At 41.9% G+C, this 12063-nt stretch overlaps 1 protein-coding gene across 2 annotated transcripts in view; it reads right to left on the bottom strand.

Annotated features, from left to right (window-relative positions):
* Positions 1 to 1572: 1572 nt before the first annotated feature.
* The window catches only part of LOC147881588 (protein GAMETE EXPRESSED 2-like), a 36133-nt gene continuing 25642 nt past the window's right edge, over positions 1573 to 12063 (bottom strand). The window contains exon 4 of one of the 2 annotated variants that reach the window (XM_087402041.1): positions 1573 to 1672. In XM_087402041.1, the coding sequence (XP_087258167.1) occupies positions 1607 to 1672 (66 nt within the window). In that variant the 3' untranslated portion in view covers positions 1573 to 1606. Of the gene's footprint in view, positions 1673 to 2712; positions 2771 to 12063 lie in introns of those variants that run through there. The other variant, XM_087402042.1, reaches the window with a different exon arrangement.

Here is a 12063-nt window from a genome sequence, read left to right as displayed (position 1 = left end):
CTATGTTAAGATTCAAAGCTCATATTCATAGACCCTTTCCCAATATAAAAATACACAATGAAACTTATGAGGACAAGTAGAGGGCTAGAACAAGGATGCTTGCCACCTCATCATACTTTCCCAATTCCATAATATTTTTCGTTGGACTTTGCACAACCAACCTATTCACAATGCACATATGGGGCCATCCACATGGAGGGTTGGCACAAGGGAAACCTTACCACCTCAACGATGGGCTCTATGCCCTCTTATTGTACAATTTCTCACCACATCACCATACTCACTTTTTCATTACTACATTATTATTGGTATCCTTGGATAGATTGCATATTCGCCCCTAGGTTTGGGATGCATACCATAAAGAAACCTAGGTGAAGAACAAACATGAAAGGGTTTGAGGTGCTACTTGTTGTAAGTTTTCATACCCTATGGTTCTTGAATCTCCTAAACAAGAACCAAGCCATTTTCAATTCTTATATCACTTGTGTGACAATAACTTTTTGTCAAGCTAGTGATCTAGGGAGATGTTAAAACACAAGACTCAATGATCCTCTTTGAAATGTTCTTCCCACCCTTTCAACTTTCCAATGAACACAAGATCTCATTGTTTCTCTTTACTTGCTCTTTTTTTTTGGGATGGTAGATTGAGGTGTGGTGCAAAGCATGGTGCAAGACAAAGGGGGAGAAAGAGGATATGAGGGGAAGATGGAGAGCTCATGGTGGAGAGAAAGGGGGCATCAATTAACAAGGATAGAAGAGAGGCCAATGGGAGAGGAAGTGTCCTTCTTTTCACGCATAACTTTCTTTTATGGCTAATGTCAACATCAATAAAGAGGCCTCCCATGCACAAGGTGGGGGAGGGCATCTTCCATCTCAGGGTAATGGCTATATACCTTCAATTGGGTGTGAAAACCCTTAGCCTCCAAGTCCACATAAGTCGAAGCTCAATATCCTATGCTAGGATTAGGTGCCTTTTCTGCATGGATCCTTTTCTAATATAGAAATATACAAAACACACCTATGACAACAAGTGGAGTGCTACCACATAGATGCTTGTAACCTCATCCTACTTCGCAATTCTATAATATTAGCCCTTGGACTATGCACAACCAACCTATTCAATGCACACATGGGGCCATCCACATGGAGGGGTTGGCATAAGGCAAATCATGCCACCTCAACCATGGGCCTTCTGTCCCTCTTATTGCACAATATTATCACCACATCCCTTTGCATACATATTAATTGCTACATTATTATTGGTATTTTTTTACTGCTTTTCGATAAGGTATTGTAAAGTCTATTCGCATGTACATGAATTGTTAGTCTTTGTGAAATTTCAATAAATTATGAGCACATTACTTATAAAAATACGATGAGCATTTTAAGAATCAAAATGAAAAAGTGGGAATAAATGTAAAAATACAAAGTAAAGTATCTTGAGACACAACAAAATTAACGGAAGAACAAGATGTGCTCTACATATATTCTCAACAAGGAGAGCATCTTGAGACACGACAAACATAAAGAAAGAAAAAGATGTACTCTATGTATATTCCGAACAAATAAATAGTTTAGAAAAGAAGAAGGTTTTTTTTTGTAGTGATTATTCTACAAGGATTACTGAATTCTCAACATAGCTTTTGATGATTCCTCTTCTGATGATGCTAACCTGCATACAAAAAGTTATTATTAGTATATACTTTTAAAAAATTGGTAAGCACAATTCTTTTAGTTTTCCTATTGCATCATAAGATTAAAAAGTGTTGAACGATGTGTATAATATGTAGGGTGGGGTGCCATCCCCTTCACATGTGGCAATAGCCCTTTTTGGTATTAATGAAAAATCCACATCACATGATAAGTGGACATGGATATGGGATAGGATCTAGGTTGTGGGACTATGAGGGTCATATGGGGATGCCTCGGCCTTTGATGTTCACACTAGGGGCAGGTTACTAGATCTACAAATGATATTCTTATGAATACTACATTTCAAGCTGCCAAGGTCATAGGTCATAGGTCATGTCGAACAAAATCTTTTGTTATGTAAATCATTCATGGCATTTTAAATCTAACTATGACTTAGATGCATGTTGAAAGAAAATGACCACAAAATGATAAAACAAGGTCTTTTATCATGTAAAGTTTGTCCGTAACATAACTTTAGCACCAATAGAAGTAAAACTTTGTAAGCTCACATTTTTTTAAGTTCAAAACGACGAAGGTTTAAGGCGATTGGATTGGGTGTGGATAGACATTTTGTAGCTACATCTCCACTTCTTGAAGGGATCCAAAATGGATTGTAAACCTGGATGGAGTAAACATGTTGATGAATTCATGTCATGTTGCAAAAATTTATAGAGTGCACCTTGTTTGTATTATAATTTGATCCCTCTTAACTCTTATGTCTTTTGTCTTTGCCATTATTGAAAAGTGAGACCATAGAATCTTTGCATCACATAAAATTCTCTTTCAATTCATGCAACATAGTACACCTAAAGTAATCCTATACTGGTTTATTATTATTTTTCTAATTTTGGAGAGTTTATCCCAAAAGGATGGTATAGCCATTTCACCCTAGAGCTTTGGACTTTGTGCTCCTCATTTGTGTAGGATGTGCCTGCGGACTTCGCTAACACAGTGTGTCGTGTATAGTTTTGTTCATTAAGCCTCACGATCAAACACGGCAACAAAACAAGAATCACACATCCTGCTATGATAGTTGCAGCTAAACAACTCGCTATAATGATCTTCCGTGTAGTACTTCCTGCATAAGTAGAAAAAGATTAAAAAAGCATTTTACATAAGCAACACAACTCTAAGTTTTTCCTTTGTCTTTAATGCTTCCAGGAAAACCTTAGGAATGGCTTCATCATTCCATAAGTCAACAAAAAACAAAAAAGTACAATCTTATGTTGATACGTTCCTCAAGCTATTACAAACTGTGGTGCGAAATGAACTTTTAAAATGACATTACGTCAACTAAGACAATTAGTCAGTCGCTCAACTTCACTTTAAGAGTTTCATTAGAACGAAAAAAATGTCATTATCATTTCAATGTATGGCATTTGTCAATATGTTTCGTTGGAGAGGGTGAGATCCTTTCCAATGTACAAATTATTTGAAACTTTGTGAATCACCTAGGAGACCTTTTGTCTATCAAGCCTTAATGTTATACTTGTCGGCCTGTGATCATTGTTCCTCTTTTGGATCATGAGCTAGAATTACACATACTCAAATTACCTATATCCATAGTGCAACCTAGCTCTAGCAAAGGGTTCCTTAGAGAATATTTTTGTTGGGATAATGTTCAACCTAGGTGCCTTTCCAAAGATTCTTTCCAAAGATCACCTTTTTTATTCAATAGACGCAAGGATAATTTATTAGACTATGTTGTTCTGATTAAGCTTTGATAAAAGGATATAACACAGGCATCGTGCAGCCAGATTTTTTCCTTTAAAATAAATAAATACACATACACACACACACACAAAGAGAGAGAGAGAGAGAGAGAGAGAGAGATGCATGCATGCATGCATACACACACAACACTTTTTTTAAAGTGAAATCCATGTATTGTTATATTACAAGAGGCTGTCCCCAAAGTGGGGAGAGAGAGAGAGAGAGAGAGAGAGAGAGAGAGAGAGAGAGAGACATGCATGCATGTATGCATGCGCACACACATGTGTGTGCATGCATGGTTGCTCAAGCTTATGCTGATGATTCTTTCTTTACCCCAAAGAATACGCCCAATGATCTTGGTGCCTTGATGCAAGCCCTCTCTGTTTATGGTTTGGCAGCTAGTCTTCATGTTAATTTTTAGAAGTCTAAGCTGCTGCCTTTGCATTCCAAAGACTGGCATAGTCTATTATGGCCCAAGAATATCATTCCACCCACTGAGTTTGTTCGTCATCTTGGTTACCCTTTGGGGTGAACTCACTCGCCGACAACAAACTGATTGGGTTTTGGCTATAAGCTTCGAAAAAAGCTTGAGTATTGGAAACTGGCAACTGGGCCTTTGCGGGTCTTTGCACGTTCGTCTTCGAATAGTGCAATCCATACTTGTGGCATATATTCAAATTTACTTGCCATTGATCATGTTCACTAAGGCATATCTTACATCTTTCATGTTTGTCTTTATGAAAATCTTCTGGCGATCCAAACATGGCAAAACAAGTCTCAGGCTACTTTCGATGCATCACATTTGTTCTCCCAATATGCATGGTGGATTGAACATCACGGATATTCATGTGCATATTCTTGCCCATAGGGGGAAAATGTTGCTGCAATTTCTACCAGGTGATCAGCCTTGGGCCCTTACGATTAGGACTCTGGTCACCCATATCAGTATTTCTGCGTTTGGTCATTGGCAACTCGATCACTGGGATTTCTTTTTTGGCTACACTGATGGCACTTTTCCCGGTTGCCCTTTTGTCTCCCGCTTGCTTGTTGACTCGAAGCATGTTCTTTCTCATCTAGAATGGAATGGACAGCAATCTTTGCTTGGGAATTCTTTGAGAGCTGAAAGCATTCACTGGTCGAAAGTCTTTCAGCCTCCCTTGGCTTTATAGGAACCTCGATGTTCCTACTTTGTCTCGTTTAAAGCAATCACCTCGGTTGCTGATGTTATAGATGATGCTGGTACTGTGCTCCCCTTTTCTCTAGTAGCCACTACATATGGATTGGGCTCTCATTATTGTCCTTTGTGGTGACAAATTACTTCTATGCTTTCGCCTTTTGTTCTGATTCCTCCTTTGGAACTCTAGGACCGCCGGTTAGAAGATTGGACTTTGACTTCTCCAGGGTCCTCTTCTCGTCCTTTGAGGCTATCTCAGATTACTGTGCCTGCATTATATAAAATCCTTTTTCCTCAAGCTTGGGTTTCAAAGAGAGGTGATTCTGTTTGGTGAATGCATCGCCCAGCCAAGTGGTGGAGGAAAATATTACAGCGATTTGTGGGAAGAATAAATTAAAAAGTATGCTTTTGAGTCAAATTTGGAAGGATTGTTTTAGTCCCTTAAAAAAATCTAAAATCAAGGGCCTAAAATTGTACAAGTGGCTTAAGGAGAGCTCACAAAAGTTTGCTTTTCTAGAAAGCATGTTTCAAACCCTTGGATCTTCATAAAGATCAACGCCTATAATCACGACACATGGCTTAACGAGAGCTTAGAAAAGGAAAAGTTCCTTCTAGGCTGCCTACCGTAATAAAATCACCCACGTTTCTTCACCATAGCAGCTCGTTTCCTCCTCAACACATTCAAAATCGTAGGCCTTACTCGGCAACAAATCGGGAAAAAAACAAAAATCTCCGTGAAGCTGTAGCGATGGTAGGAAAGACATCAAAAGGTGCACACGACCAAGAGTTCACATGTGAGCGAAACTAGAGATGCAAGGTGGAGATAGGTATGCGGCAAAGTACTCAGATTCGAGTGAAAATTTAAAAGTACAATGGTGCCTCGCTTTATATATCTTCGGTGATCCCTTTAAACTCTCAAAAGACAACCGAGAGCCCAGCAATCCCTTTCCCGCCTCCTCCCCCATCCCCCTCTCCTCTCCCACCGTGCTTCCCCCGTCACCCCCTACCTCTGAGTTCCTCTCAGATTAGAGACAGCCCTCACCCACTTAGGAGCAATACTTGATGCACACCAACAGCCAGTAAGATAGCACATGCTGCTGGAGTGTGCCATCTAAGGAAGTTGCACTAAGGATGGTGACTGAAGCTTGCTGAGGAACATGCAGCCTGAGGAGTGCAAGGACAGAATAGGAGCAGTAGTCGTGGTGCTCACCAAAAAGCATACAGAGCAGCGGGTTGCTGCATCTCAGTAGTTGTGCTCACCATAGAGCATACAGAGAAGCGGATTGCTACATCTCTGGTGGATCTTTCTGTAAAATTACTTGATCTTACGGTAGGAGTGCAGCAAGCCCTTGTTGGGTAGCATAGGTTTGGTCCAAGACATGTGGTTTGCGGCAGGAAAGTGGATCATGGTGTTTACAAATGCTCTGTTCCATCTTTTATCACCAATGGACAAAATGGTGATGACTGGAAGTTAGTTGCAGATACGCCGCGGCGAGCTATTCTATACCAAACGTTTGATGGCTTGCTAGTTGATGGGAATACGCAGAGGCACTGTTCTACCTCTACACGTGGGTAGAGGCATATGGAGTTCGTACGAGGTAGGCTTCCGGGCAGGCTCTGCGACCACAGGAGTAAGTTCTCGTTGACTCGAGTGGACCTATGCAGACTACCAGCGCGGGAGTAGAGATTCGGCAGATCCAGAGGGGGTGTCTTGTTTCACAATGCAGCGATTTGTACATGAGCTGCTGGACACTTTTGGGCCAGCAAATTGCCGGAAAGGGGTTGCGAGGAGCAGCTGTGACAAGAAAGATCTTTGTGAGCAGACTACTTCCTCGTTGTACGGGACATGTGTAGATTCATCAATTTGCATACCAGATTGGCCCTGAGGCTTCTAGAGGGGGGTGTTGAGCTCGTTCGTGAAGATGCCTTGGCACGAGATTGCAATCCTTGCGGCATCAGCAGCAAGCGAAGAATAGTGGCAGAGATGGTCTACGCATATGGATTGACACAAACTGGAGGAGCTCGGCTTGAGGAGATTTGACATCAGGTTTAGGAGCATGCCCAGTGTAGTAGATTATTAGGTTAGGAGGGTGTTGGGCCGATGCCAGGGCAAGGGTATGTCATCGCCATTTTGCCAGAGTACCGCACAGGTTAGGGGCATAGTGCCCAAAAACGGAGTTTCTGGGCACCCGAAATAGTTAGCCATTTCGGCGCCGTTTCCGAAATTAGAAATGGCATTTCGAGCAAGCCCTTTTTTTTTTTTTTTGCAGTGCCTCTGGAGCCCAGCTATAGAGCAGCAATGTAAGAGCTTGTAGACACCATGCTCAGCTATAGAAGCAAAAGTACTAGCACACACACACCACACACACACCCGCCTCAACCACAGAACCCCATTGGTAGTTTTTGCTCTCCATCTCTAGCCTCTCCTCTTGCTCTCCTCTCATCCTACAATCCCCCTCTCAGCCTGCTGCCCCTTCTCCTTGCTCTCCTCTCCAGCGTCTCCTCCTTGCTCTCCTCAACCCTTGCCCTCTCCTCTCATCCTTGCTCTCCTCTCCAACCTCTCCTTCTTGCTCTCCTCTCCTCCTTGCTATCCTCAGCCCATACCCTCTTCTCCTTGCTCTCCTCAGCCCTTGCCCTCTCCTTTCCTCCTTGTTGTCCTCTCGAGCCTTGTTGTATGACATATGTATTAATAATAATTATGTATATATAATATATTTCATTAAACTTAAAAATCAAAACTCCATTTCCACCGATTCTTCTGGTGAGCGGAACTCCGAAACATTATTTCCCGCCCGTTTTTGTTTTCCCATTTCTAAAACTCGTGGAAACTATTGTTAGGGGCTTGTCTCTAGGCCGGAACAAAGGCTAGATGTGGGGTTGGATTATTGTGTGAGGTCACCCCAACTGTAAGAGATTACAAAGATATGGTGTTGTAGGCATAAAGTCAACCCTATGGTTGACCAATAGTACTTGGGTACTATATATACCAAGTACTTGTATTGTTTCATTTGAACATTTCTATTGGAGCTTTCTTGTGTGTGTACTCTTGCTCACTTGTGTTCACAACTTGTCTCCACTTTGTTCTTACATTTGGTATCAGAGCAGTTCTATCTCTAGAGTCCATTCCCGCACTTGCTTTCAGACACTCGCAAGCTTGGTGCTCCAGTGCACGTTCCTCGTTCTCACATTTAGCTCTCCAGCTTTCGTTTGAGGTAGCTCCAACAGTCTAGCGGCTGTTTTTTGACCTTTTGAGATTCGATTTTGACATTTTTTGAAATTTTGGAGCTGCCCGCATACAAACAAATCTGTCCCGCACCATTTTATGAGAAATTTTTTTTTAAAAATCTATTTTTATTCGTCCATACGGATCTGTTCGTACAATTGCGCGACAATGCTGCGATCCGTACGACTTGTCAGAACCTGATTTCGAGTCTGTACGACTTAGAAAGCGATTCGAGCAGTTTTCAGTTGTTTTTCAACATTTTTGCTCAGATCTGGCCTCTTTTCAACTCCAGCCTCTCTCGGGTGTGTTCCAGCAGCTCCAGGCCCTTCTCTACATATGTATTGTGTTCAAAAGTATTCTTGATAGCTTCATTTAGCTCCAAATAGCTCACTTCAGCTACATTGTCATCTCTCCAGCTTGCCCACACAGTCAGTGGACTGTTTTGCAGGTGTTTCGGGCCAAGGTGCACTTTCAGTAAGAGTTTTGAGCTGTGTATTTCGCTTCGAGACTGTTTTTGCAGCCCATACTCTTGCACTCTCAGGTGCATTTGCAAATACTCTGCATTGTTGGATGCATTTATAGTTACTTTACATTTGTGGATGCTTTTGAGCTCTGTTAGATGCATTTGAGCACTCATGGGTGCACTCTTTGAGATTTGGGTTGTGCATTTCCAGTTTGAGATTGCACTTCAAATTGCAGTAGACTATAGTGATTGGTTGATGCCATTTCTGCAGTGATTGCATTGTGCAATCAGTGGCATTTCAGAGCTGTCAGTCGTACTTTGCATTTGTAGCAGCCAGTACTAGTTTGGGATTTACAGGCACATTTGCAGCTAGTTGCACTTTTGGGACTTGTAGTTCTTTTTGTAGGTACATGTAGGTACATTTGCAGCTTGTGGGTGTCTCATTTTGCATCATGTCGACTCTTTCGGACAGTTTTGGCAATTTGTCAAAGGGTGACAAGCTGGATGGACCAAACTATGCCTTGTGGTCATTCATGCTTAAGAACATCTTGGTTGGTAAGGACTTGTGGGATATTGCTAGTGGGGATGAGGTGAGGCTAGCAGGCTCATCTACATCCAACACAGCTTCTTTGGGTCAAACTACAGGCAGACAGCAGACTGCTACTGTTCCTCCTGCTAGTCCCATAGCATCGACAGAGGAGCAGAAGAAGTTTGATTGCCGCAGTGCCCAAGTGATGTTTTTGATTACCACAATGTGAATAGGCACATTATGACGACTATCAAGTCGTGCAAGGATGCAAAGGTAGCATGGGAAAGATTGGCAAACATATATCATGTTAAGAATGAGACAAGAGCCATTGCCTAGACAAATCAGCTCAAGGATCTCGAGATGCAAGAAGGCCAAGCCATCAGTGATCATATTGCCAAGATCACTGATCTACGTGATCAGCTCGCAAGTATTGATGAGGAAATAGAAGACAAGAAGCTCGTTTCTATTACTCTCAATAGTTAGCGCCCTCATATGGCACATTCGTCACTTCATTGACCATTGCTCTCAAGGTAGCTTCACTCTCGTTCGATGAGTTAGTTGGGCTTTTGTTGCAGGAAGAGGAGAGATGCTCAAATTTTGCCAAAGCCTCTAGTCAGGGTGAGCAAGCGCTTGCCGTGGGTGGAAAAGGCAAATTTCAGAAAAAGTTTGAGCCAAAAAACAGCCATACAACTCAGCCCAAGGAGGGGAATGCAAGCAGTTCAAGCAAAAATTAAAAAAAGAACAAATGCAATTATTGCAAGAAGTCAGGGCATTACATCGTAGAATGTCAAAAAAGGATTGCCAATGAAAAGAAGAGACAAAGGGACAGCTCTAGCAGTAATTCTATTGCCCCCATTGAAATAGTGCTTCAGATGCACATGGTGAAGCTCATCTTGCCCAAGGTGAATAGAGATTTTGTGTTTGCTGCATTTAATGAGTAGCTTTCAATGGATCTGATCTCAGATTCCATGGCCTTTTGTCATAAGGGATGTCCCTATGGATCCTGATAATGTTGAGGCTCAATTTCAGCTTCCATCACCGTGCTCATCAAGGCATAATTAACCTGATTGTTTGCTTGCCTTGTTCTAGCTTTGGTTCTCCCAAAGAAGGCCGATTCTGTGCATCTTGAATGGTCAACCTTGCCCATTTCGGAAGTGGTTTATTTGTTGTACCACTTACATCAAGTGGGTACCACTTGCTTGCCATACCCCATGACGTTGATAAACAATGGGCTATGTATCCCCAATAGCTAGTCGCTTATCTGAAACATTTGAGGGAGAAATCTCCTCAATATGTGGCATCCAAAGGCATAGTGGCATCCCAATGACATCAGGAATCATGTATTCATACTCATTGCTAATAATAAGCTTCCTTGTAGTAGGATTATAAATTCTGTAGCCCTTACTTTCAGTACTAAACCCACAAAAATGTATTTGATACTCTTATCATCAAGCTTTGATCTATTCTGTTTTGAAACCAAAGCATATGCCACTGAATTTAACACTCTGAAATGACTGACCTTTGGCTTATAGCCATAGAATACCTGAGCAGGTGTAACTTTGACCAATGCTTTTGTAGGGCATCTATTCTGTATGTAGGTGGCTATAGTTATAGCCTCTCCCCAAAATCCCTTTAACAATGTCTTATGCTTTAGCATGCGCTGTATCATCTCCATTAGTGTTCTAGTCTTTCTCTCTTCAACTCCATTCTGTTGTGGTATGTAAGGCATTGTCTTATGATGCATAATCCCATGTTCAGACAAATAATCTTTGAGGGCATCAGACATGCACTCTCCCCTCTGTTAGTTATGAGTGTTTTGATTCTAGAATTGGTCTGGTCCTTGATGAAAGTTTTGAAACTAATAAAACACTTCAGATTTTTCTCTCATGACAAAGAGCCATGTGAATCAAGAGTAATCATCAATAAATTTGACAAAATATTTTGCCCTCCTTTGATTCGTAGTAATTCATGGGCCTGTATACATCTCTATGCACAAGCTGCTATATTTGAGTGGCCCTCACTAAACCATCCTTAAGGCGTACGGTGCAACTTGCCAAGGACACACCCTTCACATAATTCAGTTGCAGGCTGCTGTAATTCAGGCATTCCCTCACCCATATTATGATTGAATGCAAGAAGAGTACTTCATTAAGTATGAATAAAAACGCAGAGCAAAGCCCAAGTGCGGGAGTACATCATGTCAAGAGTACTTCATTAAGTATGAATAAAAACGCAGAGCAAAGCCCAAGTGCGGGAGTACATCATGTCAAGCATGAGAAAAAACAGCTCACAATGAGCAAACAAAAATCCCAGGTGGCAGCTGAAAGTGCCACCTCATCCGTGAAGGAGAGTCAAAGAAGAAAGGAGAACCCCTCCAGACAAGCAACCCTCCTAGCAGTAGCAGTCCTAGACGTTCCCTGTATGTTCGCCCAAATGGCCATTAAAGTGTGTATAGTAGCTGCCCAGATATTGGCCATAGTCTAAGAAGGGTGAACCTGGGAGTCCTCCAAAGCCTTTGTACATCTAGCTCTCCAAACAAGCCATGCTGTAATACTAGCCAGAATCTCCCAAGATGGTCTACAGAAGCATGGGGAGCTCTGAATGGAGTAAACAAAACATCCTGGAGGGAGCATGACTCCACAAAGAAGGCTGTCATGTCCCTCGAAGAAAGCTTGTGGACCAGTGAGTGACAACCAAGCAACTGATCCCCAGGTCAAGAAGGGTGCTCTATGAAAAATGCAAAGTATCCTAGCAACACCCTTCCAAATCGTCCTCGCCTGAGTGCACTCCCAAAGGCAGTGCTGCACTGATTCTTGGGATGAGCATGCCCAAACCAAGCTTGCCAAAGATCACTCTGAGAGGCATTTGAGATAGCCATTGCATGCTGCACACATGGCTTTGCATCAAGCTTATAAAGACCCCCATCATAAGTGCAAGTGGCCACCACTGCATACCCTTTCTTGGGGTCTTTGATCCTGCATTGATTATCTTGAAATGCCACCAACATGTGCTGATCATGGGCAATAGATGGAACTGAAATCAGATTTTTCCTCAAGTCAGGAACATACCAAACATCACAGATATATTATTTTTTCCATTTTCCAAAAGAATGGGAACATCTCCCAACCCCATGATGTCCTATGAAGCATCATTAGCTCAAGTAACCTATGTGCCATAAATAGGTTTGATGCTATCAAACCATTCCTTGTGAGGAGTAATGTGCTTAAAAGCACCACTGTCTAAATACCATGTATGAAGTTCAGCCTTTT

Source organism: Dipteris shenzhenensis, chromosome 30 (assembly GCF_047967505.1).
Source record: "Dipteris shenzhenensis isolate YYH24624 ecotype China chromosome 30, Dip_SZ_1.0, whole genome shotgun sequence".
NCBI classification, from domain to species: Eukaryota; Viridiplantae; Streptophyta; class Polypodiopsida; order Gleicheniales; family Dipteridaceae; genus Dipteris; species Dipteris shenzhenensis.
The sequence above is the reverse complement of the archived record's forward strand: the minus strand, read 5'-3'. Positions and strand labels throughout refer to the sequence as shown.